The sequence below is a fragment of the Rhinolophus sinicus genome, chromosome 17 (assembly GCF_057876585.1).
Source record: "Rhinolophus sinicus isolate RSI-liver-muscle chromosome 17, RSI-T2T, whole genome shotgun sequence".
Taxonomy (NCBI): domain Eukaryota; kingdom Metazoa; phylum Chordata; class Mammalia; order Chiroptera; family Rhinolophidae; genus Rhinolophus; species Rhinolophus sinicus.
Genome location: NC_142517.1, coordinates 163,079,785 through 163,094,195, shown reverse-complemented (window position 1 = coordinate 163,094,195; position 14,411 = coordinate 163,079,785). Strand labels below are relative to the sequence as shown.

Below are 14,411 nucleotides of genomic sequence, written 5' to 3'. Positions count from 1 at the left end.
GGGTGATGTTATTCCTATTTTCTCGATGCAGAATCTGAAGAATGATTTCCCTAAAATAATGCAGCTAAGAAGTGGCAGATCCAGGGTTTAAAGTTAATCTGATGCCCAAGCCCAAGGTTTTCTATTAAACACATAGGGCCCAGGACTTGCCTGCCTCTGGCCAAACCCTGTTTCAAGACTGCAAGGTGCTTTTGTATTTGGACACAAGTGGCAGCTCTGAGAGCTTATGTAAGCTTAAGTACATATGCTCTGAGATGTTATTATACAGTGAGTTTCTGGGTTTACATAGGATGAGTGAGATATTGGATTCACTTGGTTTTATGAATTACTGTATTAGAAATGTAACTTTATATAAGAACAAGATTATACACATTTTTATAATCATTTTTAAGAAATCAATCTAAAGATGAAATTTTTAAAATTCAACACTTCACCTTGACTTTGTATTGACTTGTTTTTATATTTGTCTATTTCCTGTTGAGGTTACCAAGGAAACAGGAACTTTATTATGAACTATCTTATATTTAATATAGTTCCTGGGTGTCTTGTTAAATGTTTGCTGGATAAATGACAATCTATGAGTGCTAACTTTTCTAAGGAAGGATTCTTTGCCCTTAGATTTGGCGTCTCCCTTTTATGGTTCTTTTTTTGTAAAATAGACACATCCTTTCACCACCTCACTAAAATTTTCTTTCAGATCAAGGAAGGGGCAAACTCTCTCTATCCTTCTGATATGATGCTGTTTTTTATGTATCTTCCAAAGTAAAAGAGAGGGCAGTATGTAGTAGGCAAAGAAAGCTTACAGTTTCTTTAGTAAAAGTAATGCGATTTTTCTTTAAAAAATCATAATTCCAAAACGGAAATTTATATTCTTGTCCTTTGAGGTTCAGTTTTAACCAACCTATATTATGAGTTTTATTTAGTAATCTGATCAGCTTTCTTAAAACTGGGAGTTGGATTGGTCTGGAAGTCTAGAGTTGAAGTGTGGGCTCAGGAGAATTGTGAATCGTGCATAGGGTCTCTTGAAGTCACTGTGGGGAAGAATAAAGGACAAGCTTAATTAGTCTTTTTCACCCAAAAACCTAGAAGTAGCCAGGAAATCCTCTCCTTGGATGGATTAGAAACAACCCCATTGTAAATTGCCAGGAAGTCTAACCCTAGACTTCTACTCTTTCAATCTGACCATCCCAACCCAGGTGAGGCCAGTTCATCCGTCTTTCCTTCCACCCTGTGCTCCTATGCTAATTGGATTTTAGAAGACAATTGAGTGACAAATGCCTGCCACCATTGCTTGGATAGTCTTCATTTGAAGTGCCATACCCATTGTAGAAATGCCTACTCTAAAATCATAAGCCGCTACAGGAGTAAACTGGTCTAATCCCTCATTGAAACGCCTCTGAAAGCAACTGGTATATGAAGGGACTTAATGTTCAACAATGCCATGAGTGTTAATTGTTGTAAGAACCTTTTAAAAATTATAAAGTGGCTTTCCATGTTTACTTCTCAATAGTAGATAATGTACATTAGCAAAGAGGAAATAATAAGGGAGTATGTTAAACTGAAAAAAGCTTTTTATGTTTCACTTTGGTGTAGAAATTTTACCTTCCAATTTTTTAGACTTACATTATAATGAAAATTTACTTGAGGGAAATATGTCTTTAACATTAGAGGAAAAGGAAGAATGGGAAAGTGGAATTATATGGATCATTCACGTTCACTTAAGTATAAATCAAATTTAATTGCTTTTAAAGAACCAAAAGATGAATAAATTTTATTTTAGAGAAAGGACCAATATGGATAGAGTGTTGGGTTCCAGATTAAGTAATTATTAAAGTCTAATTTGAAGTATAGAAACAGATACTTCAGGCATTATAAAAGTGTGTTTCTTTTTTCAAGGACACATTAAAAGTAAAATCTTAAGGAGTGTCTAACTCCTGTCCTTCTGGAATAAAACCTGTACCGGAATAGAATAATATTTTGCATAAGTTTGCAGTTCTATTTAAACACTTTGTTTTAGTATTAAACGGGGTGTTATTTTAGTATTTTAGTTCACCTGTGTTTTTGTATTTTTAACAATGAAATTAAATATATCCTTTCTGATTTGTTTTGTTCTTAATCAAACTCACTCAGGGCTACCTTTGCAAGACCACGAGGCTGGTCCCTGGTGCCTTTTGACATCAGCTTTCATTGACAGTCAGTGCACGTTCTTGCCTTTGTTTTCTTGCAAGGACACGGATGCTAGGCATGCCAACTTGGATCCATTTCTGAGGTTTGCTACAGGAAGCAAAATACTGAAATTATCATAAAACTAAACCATTCTTCCCCAGATGTTACAGTATGTCACCAAAATATAACTCAAAAGGGAGAACAGAATTTCTAGAGACCAGTAGTTTATGACTTATATGCCATATATATATGCAAACATTTCTTGCCCACACTCAACAAGCAGACACAGATGAAGGACTAAGTGAAAGGGAAGAGTAGTCATTGACTCGAGGCTAGGAATAGCAAAAGTATGTTTCTGTTACCATCCTGCCCTATGGTATGACTCAGGTTCTGGAATCAGCTCTACTTTAAATGATTGCTGGCGTTACACTCAGGTGAGCCCTAAATGGAGCTTTCCCATTAAAAGACGTGAATGCTGGGATCTAAAGTACATTGAATATTTTTATTGATGAACTTGAAGCGACCATGTTAATGTAGAAATTTCATATATCATGGAGTTAACTGATTGAATATAGAATGTGTTGTAATAGGATATGAAGTTTATTTTCCCCTGTTTTTCTATAATGAAGTGGCTTAAAAAGATAAATAACACCAAATTTTTCCTTCCAGAGTAGTCATATTTTTGGCTAGTTATCCCAAGTTGTTGCAAGTTCACTCTTTGTGTTCAAAAGTTTAATTTTCTATATTCTCAATGATTCAGAGATTAGCCACAGTTTATTTAACAAAGAAGACACACAAAGCAATAGTTTTTGTTATTTTTGTTTTTTTTCCAGAAAGAATTCACTTGCTTACTTTTCTTAAAAACATCTTTCCCATTTCATTGAGGCAGATTTGGAAGTCAAACCAGAAACTTCAGGCTCTACTACGATGGAAAGCACTTTGTTGGGGAGAAGCGCTTTGAGTCCATCCACGATCTGGTGACTGATGGATTGATTACTCTCTATATTGAAACCAAGGCAGCAGAATACATTGCCAAGATGACGATAAACCCAATTTATGAGCACATAGGATACACAACCTTAAACAGAGAGCCAGCATACCAAAAACATATGCCAGTCCTGAAAGAGACACTTGATGAGAAAGATTCTACAGGCCAGGATGGGGTATCAGAGAAAAGGGTAAGCTACCACGAAACCACACTTTATCTTCTTCTGTTTGGGGTCCTTATAAAAAAGTCATTATTACCAGAAGAGATTGACTTCTCCACAGTGCTTTGAAAGGACATGTTTTCCTTAACGTCTAGTTTCTGTGGTTCTAAGCTTTGCATATATCTAATTCTTGTTTAGTTAAAATATGTCAGGTATATTTTTTGTACTCCTGATTATTTCCTATTTTATCAGTTTAGCAGTTTTTTAAAAAATATGTTGGGAAAATGCCCTAGTGAAAAAGTGCAGGGGTTTGGTTCAGAAGCATTACCTTATGGTCAAGAAAAGATAGCTGTATTACGTAAGACTGAGGAGTCGCATTATCTATCAAAATTACTTTTTTGTTTCCCTTAAAAGATAATGGCCCTTATAAATAGTTCTGTTCTTTAGCAAAATGATATATATCCATATTTTTAAATATACATGATTAAATTCACTCTATCAATTACTATTATACTATTTTGAGAATCAATCAGTCTTGAGTAACAGGAGGATTTATCTCTTTATGAACTCTTAGGAAATAATTGAATCAGGAAGATTTACTTTTATTATAAAAGACAATTTAAGTTTTCATTTGTCATATTTTAATTGTAATATATTTAAGGTTACCATCAGAAATTTTAACTCCTTGGTATTGAGTTGGTTTTACTTTGAAAATTGTCCCATCTCCCCTTCATCACCACCTCCCCCTCCAAAAAAAAAGAGTGAGTTTCTTGATGTTTTATATTGAGTGAGATTTAGTTGGGGAGGGGGGTATTACAGGTGTGTTAATTTATATTTATATTTTTGAGAATCTTGAGTTGCTATATTAAAGAAATGCAGTATTGTAAAGTGGTTTGAGCTGGATTCTGTCACCAAATAGATTCGTGTGCAAATTTTTCCATTTACCAGTTGAGTGAACCTTAGCAAGTTACTTAATTTCTCTGTGCTTTGATATTCTTGTATGTAAAATTGTAATAATAATCAAGTTGGTGTGAGAGTGGATTGAATGAGATAGTAAGTATAAAACAGTCACACCGTGCTTGGCACATAGTAAAGCACTCAATATGAGTTTGGTGATAATGTTATCATCATAACAGCCATATTACCTCAAGGCAGCATCCGAAAATACGTCCTGTTATCTTGGAGTATTTGGGTACAGAATGGAAATTTTAAAATGTTTATTGTTCAGTCCAAATTTTAGTTTCTGGCAGGTATTACTTAGAGTAGCATTTTGTGGCTACAGAGAAACCAACATCTTAAATTATAGACTGTAGAAAATTTGTAAAAAATGTTTTTTTATATACTCATATTTGTTAGGAACCACAAACCTTTTTTGGAACTAACCAGAATTTAGAGTCCTAAATGCATGCTGTAGTTAATGTCCTTTCCACTCTCTAGTTCCCATTTTCTTACTTTGGGTTATTTTCCATTTGTGGCATTTTCCAATAATGCTTGTATTTAAATATCTAACACTGGTATTACACTTTATGCAGATGTGCTTGAATATTCTAAGTGAACATTTGTGAAATATTTTTTAAATATATATGTGTGAGTCTTTTGAAGTTGATCAGCCTAATGATAACCTATGTGAGTGAATGTGTTCTCTGTATACTTTTCATCATCAAAAAACTTGAGCTAATGGAGCTTAGCTATTTAACACTGGGCTAGTCATTTAACTTCCCAGGACTTCGGTCGTCCATCCTACAAAGTAAAAATATTATCCACAGAGGCAAGAGTCTGAGGTACATAATACCTAGAGGACCCTTTTAGCTCTAGTGTTCATGAGTCCCTATGAATTCTGTCAACATTACATGTCACATTACCTGGATTCTGTTGTGCTGATGGCCAGTGATAGTTACATAGAGTGAAATAGCTGTCGCTGGGAAATCTTTCTGCAGCAGTACATAACTAGGAATCATTTAAAAAATCACTCTTTGCCATAAACTGCATGCATCTTAAATCTAGTTGTCTTAAAATCTACTTACTCAAAAATAGATTTATTTTATTTACAGGTGTCATCCAACAGGACAGGGATGATGACCTGTTCAACAGCTTGAAACATTGATTCCCTGTCACAGTGGATGACATTTGTAAGTAAAGACAATCATATTTAACTAATTTAAAATACCTATTGACACAAGTATGGTTTAATAAGTATTTTACTGGGTCCTAAATAGCTAAAGTCTCTCTTATCCATGACTCCTTTTCCTCAGAGGCAAAAGTGTTGGCTATGCAGGAGTTAGTATGCTGTTGTAGAAAAGATGCCAGTGTTTGTTGGAAATAAGAGCTCGGTTCTAGCCGAACAGGTATTGATTTTATGTGTCACTTTGGGCACACTGCTTCATTTCTCTGAGACTGTATTTTCCCACCTGTAATAGAAGAGTTTTGTCCAAGACGTGGTTCTTATAGTCTGTGATACTTTAAGGAGTATAGGTGTTGTAGGAAAGAGACAATGCAGTACTAGAGAGCACTGAAGTAGAGTCTTGAAAGGAGAGATCTGTTTTTAGCTTATCCACCAACTATCTCAAGGTATGGCCTTGACATAATCCCTTAGCCTCTGTGGACTTCAGTTTCTTCATATGTAAGACCAGGAGTTACCTATAAAATATTAATTTTTTAGGATTTTAACAAATACGTAACTGAAAAAAGGGTTCTGTTTTCAAATAGGTTGGATAAAATTAGGTTTCTTAAAAAACTTAACTATTTCTTTTCTGTAGGCTTCTCAGCTTCATTAATGACTGCATGTGTATTATGACTCTCAAAAGTGCTCCCAAACTTATATGAATCAGCCCGCCACTATTCAGGAAATTTTAGGAAAATAATGTTTCATAAAACCCACTTTGGAGAATTTTGAACCAGATGATCTCTTAAGGTCTTTTTCTTGTTCTAAAATGGAAGGATGAGAATTCCATGTTTTTCAGTCCTTAAGGTGTAAGTTGAGCATCTGAGCTTTTATGGAAGGTTGGCAAGATGGTTTTATAACTATAAAGTTTTTTTGCCACAGGAAAGGAATCCTGAAAATTCTTAGCTGTTCCTAGGAAATCTGGTGGCCTGTTGTGAGGGGGAAAATTTTTTTTTTTCCAAGTGATATCTGTCATTTTTCTTATTAGCTATAAGGTTAGTGCAAAAGTAATTGCGGTTTTTGCAATTTTTAACCTTTTAAACTGCAATTAGTTTTGCACCAACCTAATATTTAAGTTGCTACCTCAGCTTGAAATATCAATTAGAAATATTAAAAAAAGTTGAGACATTTAATCATAAAATTGTAGCATGTTGAAAAGCCAGACTTTCTTCTCTTTTAAAATAGCCTAGATTTAATAGTCCAGACTGGCCAAGAGCCCAACTTTTATTAGTTACTTTTTAAAAATTTATCTTGGAACTGTATTTGAATAGTTTCTTCTTCCAAGTAGTGAAGGAGTGCAATCCTTGTTTGTTTCAACAGATACTGGACCAATGGCTGAATACAATAATTTTTATGATAATTTTACACTTATTAACAATGTAATTTTAAATCCTCAAAAACCATGCTTTAGAAAATGTCTTGTATAGCTGCTAATAATATAAACTGTCAAATAAAATATATAATTTGCATTTCAGAAATTATACTATGAGTCAGGTCTCTGAATCTAGCCAGAAGCTCTTTACTTTTGGATTTGTCTCAGCTCCAAACATGTCTCCCATGTAAGGATGACCTCTTTGGCAAAAGGATGTGCAAAACCAATTTGGTGATTTTATGGAACTTCACCAAGCTAAATTACCTCTGTGTGTCTCTGTGTGTATATATATATATATATATATATATATATATTTTTTTTTTCCCCTGTAAGTTTAGAATGAATGCAATAATTGGTATATTGTCATATTAATTTATTCTTAAGGAATTTATTTTACATTTAAATTCCATATTTTTAAAGACATCTTTGGGGATCACCAGATTACATACATATTGAAAAGCCTTGTGATATTTAAAGTTGAAATGGAATTGGGGCCCTGCCAAAAACTGTCATTAGTACTGGATACCTCCATAAATGACAGGAGTCTTTGTCCCCTGAAATAGTAAAAGGAGCACAGGTAGTGTGCTCTGCTAATTGTTTTAGTCTCTCTCACAGCAACTCTTCTAAATGTTTTTACTTTGCTTCAAAAAATGTATCACATTATCTGCATCCATATAATCTCATGTAGAAATCAGCAGGAAGTCTATACTTAAACTTTATCTTATAAAAGTAGCAATCCCAGAGGAGTGGGTGGCATGAAGCAATGTGCAGAAGACTGATTCACTTCTTGATTTTGTGCTTTCTCATTCTTTGGGTCCTATCTTTTTTTCTCCTTCCTATTCCTCCCCAAACCGTGCTCTTCTGTTCTTCTTCCTGGACCTGCCTTTTCCACATCCATCTCTCTGTCCTCTTGTCCAGTTTACATGCTCAGATTTCCACTGTGCCTTGTTCAAGGTTAAGACCAATTGTCAGGATGAACAGGCTTTTAGAGAACTGCCAGATGTGCCCAAGGTCGCTTACTTGCATTGAAAAGCCAATTTAGTAATTTATGAGGAAGACTACAGCTTCTATACAGAACTTCCAGTAGTGGGTTTGTCCTTCTCTGTAAACATCCTTCTTAAGAAATCAAGTAGAATTTTTTTTTTAAAAAGCCTACATGGTTGGAGTATAAGTACATATTAGTCTTTGTGGTCTTGAGCAAGTCTTTAACCTCCCTGGGGCTCCAGTTTGCCCCCGTCTCCAACATGAGAACTATGGATGCCATTGCACTGGTGGTTATGAGTATTAAATAAACTGTGTAATGTGGACTCCTTGTAAATGTGGTGGTACGGGACCCATTATTTTACTTCGGAATCAGAGTGATCCCCGACCAGGCACCCATTCTTGGATACTGTCCTACCGAGGACTGTTCTCCCAGCCTTTACTAGAAACAGCATGTTCCAGTTTCTCTTCAGGATCCCTCCTTTCAGTGCTTGAACTGCCCTCTGAGTTCACAAAATAAAATGCGAAGACTAATAATTGCTCCATCCAGAAAGTACTTTCTCTTTTAATACTGTGGTACCTCTAATTGTGTCCAGTCAGGAAGCGTTTGTCTTTGCCAAATAATGTATTAATGACTTTTAAGGCTAAAATATGTTTCTTTGCTGTGAAATTTGCGTTTCAGTATTGATCAATCTTTTAACTCTACTTTTCTTGAAAGTAAGACAGGTAGGGCCCTCGGCTTCTTTGCCTGTCAGTGAACTTCTGTTGAACTTGCACTCCTTGTTGAGCCCATTAGGACTTCTCAAATTTCTCCTGACTTCTAAGTCTGCCTGTTCTCTTTACTCCTGCTGGGTAAACCCTCTCCTTTCTTTGCCGTAATATCTTCACACTATTTTCTAAATAATCTTTCATGATCTAGCTATCTAAATGAATTCTTGTTGCTCAAAACTTATCTTGGAACATAAAGAAGTTAAAAGCACTGCGGAAATATCATCCCCAATTGTTCTTCAGTCTCCATGAATTAACTCATCTCCAATCAAAATTAATTGCATTTAATTAAGCACTTGTTGTATGTCTCCTATTTGTAATGGAACAGGGTAAGCCCTGAAAGGAGTAAAAGATGTACAAATTAAAAGGCCTTCCTCGAAGAACTTATACTTTGAAGTTTTCATTATTTGTATCTTATTTAATTAATACTTAGGAATTTTGGATAGCAAGAGGCAAGCTGCCTATATCATCTGTATAGTATTATAAGAGTTCGATAAATATTAAGTTTCATTTACTCTGATTTGAGTTTGCTGCTATGATAGCCCAGTGGATCACAGAGAACACTTTCATAGATAAGAACACTAATTTTTCCAGAATCATGGATTAAAAATTAATATGACTTTCCAGCATTCCTCCTCAGTTTCAAGGTTTTCATCCCTTAATATTGTTTCACTCCTGATTCATCACTTTGAGTTGTATATACACAGTTGTTGACTAAACGAACAAATAAATGAATGTATTTTATGAATTCAGCCAAATCCAAGGCCCTACTATAAATCCGTCCTGAGATCGAGGAAAAAACAGTATAGTAATTCAACTTGATTTGTTACTCTACATTTTTTCCTTGAAGAACTCAGAATCCATAGAAAGTCCCTGTGAGGTAAGGAGGGCCATTCCTCAGTTTATCATTCCATAGGTAAAACATCTGAGAAAAATTGTCTTTGTCACATGAAATAGTTTGTGATGGTGGTGGTTAGATGCACCTCCTCAGGGTTATGTTCAAAGAAGCCAAGATGGTGGAATGGCGTCTCTCCAAACTGGTTGTTAGTTGTATGTTGTGACGATCTGAAGCCCACCAGAGAATCTCATGCTTGTAAAATGATTAAAGAAAACTCAAATTGGGCTCCGGAAATTATTAGGTTGGTGCAAAAGGTATTGCGGTTTTTGCAATTATTTTTAACCTTTTAAACCGCAATTACTTTTGTACCAACCCAATATTTGTGTGAATCTCATGTCCTTCCAGCTTATCACGCACAGAAAGGATTAGTACTTGAAAGCTATTAGGAAAAACCAGATGGAAAGAGGAAGATGAAAGATAAATATTAGTTCCTCAGCTCCAAAGAACCAGGCCAAGAGAAGACCAAATTGTAATTTTCCAAGCCAGCTGCAGTTTTGAAAGATTTCTGTATGTGGGCCAATTAAACAAATAAAATAACTCTTAAATTACTGTTTTGAGGATTGGAAAAGGAAGCTATTAGAAATTCCTTCACAATTGCTATTTCAGAGTCTTTAGGGTTTTGTTGAGGAAATAACCATTGGTGGCAAGATCCTCATCACTTTGTGAAATAGAAATCAATTCTGGTGGCTTTAGGAGAGTGATAGCATTTTGGGGTCCAAAGCAAGTCAAGACTGTCAAGCAATAATCTGGCTTTTCTGTGTTGCTCATAATCTACCTTTGTGGGCAATTCTAAAGAATCAGCTCTCCAGTTTTCAGTAAATCCTTTCATTAGATCTCGTGCTCAGTGATTTGGATCTGTACTTTTCATCTTATGCTGTTGCTCCATCATATTTCCCCTTTATGTTTGGAATCATTTCTCCTTCCCTCTAGTATTTAGATCTCTCAGAAACTGGTACGTCGTAGCCATGCCCTGAGCCTTTCCTTACTCAAGTTACGAGAAGTTCATTGTTTTTATGTCTTCATAAGTCAGCCCATAACTCTTCTTGGGTCTCCTTCAGGTTACTAAAACTGGTCAAACATTTTCAAATCTGAGCATTTTACTGCAATAATTAGATTATTTCAATGAGAAATTATAGACATCTAGAATAGCTGCAAATCGTGCCCTTGTTTGTGTTTCCTTTTAGTGTGCTGCTACATTATTTTCACTGTGGTTTGTTCAGTAACTTGAATGAATTAGCCCTATTACCCTCTACTTCCTCACCATTCAGTGAAAATTCACTAAATGCTATAGGTTTGCTGATGACCCAATTTACATTATTCAGTTTTACATCTTATACAACATTTTCCTTGAAAATGTCTAAGTTACTGCAGCTTGTAATTACCCGCAAAGTTTGATAAAACATCACCTTTACCAAAAAATTTCCCTTCTAAAGCAGAAGCTTTTATACAAGCTGCAGATGGTTTAGCACATTCTTAAAAAATTTACACCTCTCTTCCTTTCACCCACTCCGCAGGAAGGGATCTCTGTTCTGGGTATAGTTTGCTTAATAACTTTAGAATGACTTTGGGCTGCTGCCCAAGTTCATTGAAACACTGTAGTCTCCTGTCCCTTGAGAAAGTTCTGTTTTTTAATATAATGGGAAAACTACAAATGAGCCCATGTCTCTGTAGGTAGGCTAATTTTCTAAGAATTTTTTATGTCCACTATGTTGAGGTATAATTTTCATGTAGTAAAACGTACAGTTTGGTGAGCTTTGACAAATGTATACACCTGTATAACTATCACTCCAATCAAAATATGGAACATTTCATTACTCTAGAAAATTCCCTCATACCCTTTTGTAGAAAATCTTGCTGCTACCCCCCACCTTGGGGCAACCTGATTAAATTTCTGTCAGGACAAGAATTTTTTTAGTGTTAATATGACAGGTGACATCCTATTTAATGTTTTAATTTCTTCCTACATTTGTAGCACACCTTATCTTCTTTTTTAAAATTAATTATTGGGGTGACAATTGTTAGTAAAGTAACATAGATTTCAGGTGTACAATTCTGTAATACATCATCTATATATCATGTTGTGTGTTCACCACCCAGAGTCAGTTCTCTTTCCATCACCATATATTTAATCCTTTTTACCCTCATCTACCACCCCACCCCTCACCCTACGCTCTGGTAACCACTAAACTATCTTCTGTGTCTATGAGTTTTTGTTTCTTCATTTGTTTGTCTTGTTCCTTTGTTGTTTTCAGTTTTATATACCACATATCAGTGAAATCATATGGTTCTTGACTTTTTCTGTCTGACTTATTTCACTTAGTATAATAATCTCAAGACCCATCCATGTTGTCACAAATGGTACTATATCATCTTTTCTTATGGCCGAATAGTATTCCATTGTGTATATATACCACCCATCATAAATAAAGCTGCAGTGAATATTGGAGCTCATGTATCTTTATGGATAAATGTTTTCAGATTTTTTGGGTAGATACCCAGGAGAGGGATTGCTGGATCATATGGTAATTCTATTCTCAGTTTTTTGAGGAACCTCCACACTGCCTTCCATAGCGGCTGCACCAATCTGCATTCCCACCAACAGTGTATGAGGGTTCCTTTTTCTCACAGCCTCTCCAACACTTGTTATTATTTCTCTTGCTGATGATAGCCATTCTAACTGGAGCACACCTTATCTTTATCTTTTCTCTTTTTATTTGTTATAAAAACATCATCTTCTTGTCTCAAGTACCCACCTCCCATATATGATTTTAGATGTAAAATTTCTCAGCTCATATTTTTTGTAGGGAAATATGAACAACGAGGGAATTACTGGTGTGTAGTAGTGATTGCAAGGTGCTCTGACTTGTTGAAGATCTCAATCTTATCATTCTGGCCCATTCACTGTTTAATTTGTAATAAAGGCTTCAATAAGTGTGTGCAGACAGTGAGAGAGGAGTCTTAGGTACAAGGAGAAGAGCTACTCTGCTCTGGTAGGATCTTGGACCTGAGCCAGAAGCACTCAGCAAGCTAAGTGGCCAGCTCTCCTTTAACCATTGGCTATCCCCTTGCCATTCCTCTCTGGCCTGGAATAGGTCTCACAGCAGTTATTAGTAATGGTCACAGTTGTTGGGAAAGTAGAAAGTTCCCTACTCTCTTAGTGTGAACTGTACTAGGTGGTACCAGGTATCTCAATAAGAAAAACTACCATTTCTGCTTCCCCCTCCCAGTCTGTTCAAATGGGAAAAGGCATTCTTTGTGGCAATGGTATGATTCCAGAATTCCCTATGGAACACCACTGTAGGATTATTTTCCAGCTTATTGAGCTCTCTAAAGCATTTAGATTTCTCTCCCTACAGTCCTTGAAAGTGTGCAGGTGCAACCCACTCAAGTACTGTAGACTAGAGTTATCCTTTCCCCAGGCCCAGGTGAAGATAGCATTCTCTTGTGTAACACATTCCCATGGGAGGACTATGGGTTGTATAAAATTCTTGGAGAAATGGTTATAACTTTTCTCCTTTCTCCCTCATGAAACCCATTGGAATGTGAGTGAATGAGGGAAATGTCCATGTAGGCAGAACCTTGACTTCCCCCTAATTTCTTAAAAATATATTAAATCCTTTGCATATTAATTTTAGTCATTGACTTGATTGCACCTTGCCTAAAGTAGGCCCTCCAGTGATCTGGAACGTTCTCTAAGCAAGCAGGCCTCAGGCTCAAGAGTCTTTTATTGTGACCCTTTTCCGGAAGTCTAGTTTGTTGACTGCATTCTGGAGGTCTAGTGTTTCTTAAGGCTGGGAAGACTAGGAATAGTGGTGGAGAGAGGAGAGTACCAGAGAGTGAAAGTAGTAGAGAACTGTAGAAATGTTCTATCTGTGGCAATGGCACCAGATATAAAGTACAGCATAAGGAGTATAGTGAGTGGCATTGTAATATCTACGTACAGTGTCAAATGGGTAGTAGACTTGTTGGGGTTATCACTTTGTGAGGTGTGTAAATGTCTAACCATGATGTTGTTTTGTACACCTGAAACTAATAAATAAAAATAAATTTAAAAAAAAGAAACTTAAAAATTATCCTCATCATTTTAAATGATGAAGAAACAGGGGTATAGCTAGAGAAGCTCTTTTTGACAGGAAATCTTCTTAAATGATTAGTAATCAGTGCTCTTTTTCTTGCATGCTGTTTATGTCATTATTATAAATCTTCCTTAAGTAGTCTTTTTTAAAAAACATGAAGTAAAAATGTTTCAGTTGCTTAGTTCAGATCAGGATTACTCAAGTTATTTTAATATACTTTCTAAATTCAGATTTTGTCTATTCTTGCAAAATGGCCTTTCCCTTCAAGTAAAAGATTTGTTTCCAGAATAGTTAATGCTATAAAATTCAATATTTCTTTAGGAATAAGGATAACCAAAAATTTAAATTTATAAGTTCATTAACTTTGGGGGTAAATTAAAAGCACATACAGTTGTTTTTTCTTGGAATAATCTATATCTTGAAAATCTATAAAACTTTTACATGAGAGAAACATTTCTGAATTTGTTGAATATAGAAAGTTATGCATTAGCTTCATATGTAATCATAGTCAAGCTTGTGTATACCCTTTAGAGTTACCCAGTTCTAAATTAATGAAACACTTTGAGGGGAAAGGCTTTCCATAATTTCCATCTGCAGCATGCACAGGGAGGCTTGAAACTATTATTTCAGCCAGAACTATTTGGTATCATATGGACATAACATTCTAATTACCACTTATTTCAATGTGAATAGTGAATTCCTTTTGTTCCCTTTTAGATAAAGCACACCCACCCCCATCTCCCCTCCCCTCCCAGTGAATATGACAGATGCTTTTATTTGGAACAGTATTCATAGTTACTGCAAAGGGATTGATTTTGTTTCATATATATATAACAGGGCT

At 35.5% G+C, this 14,411-nt stretch overlaps 1 protein-coding gene across 1 annotated transcript in view; it reads left to right on the top strand.

Annotated features, from left to right (window-relative positions):
• The window catches only part of CHN1 (chimerin 1), a 175,851-nt gene that overhangs the window by 98,611 nt on the left and 62,829 nt on the right, over nucleotides 1-14,411 (top strand). The window contains exon 7 of the mRNA XM_019727475.3: nucleotides 3,056-3,344. Coding sequence (XP_019583034.1) covers nucleotides 3,056-3,344 — 289 coding nt within the window. The remainder of the gene's footprint in view (nucleotides 1-3,055; nucleotides 3,345-14,411) is intronic.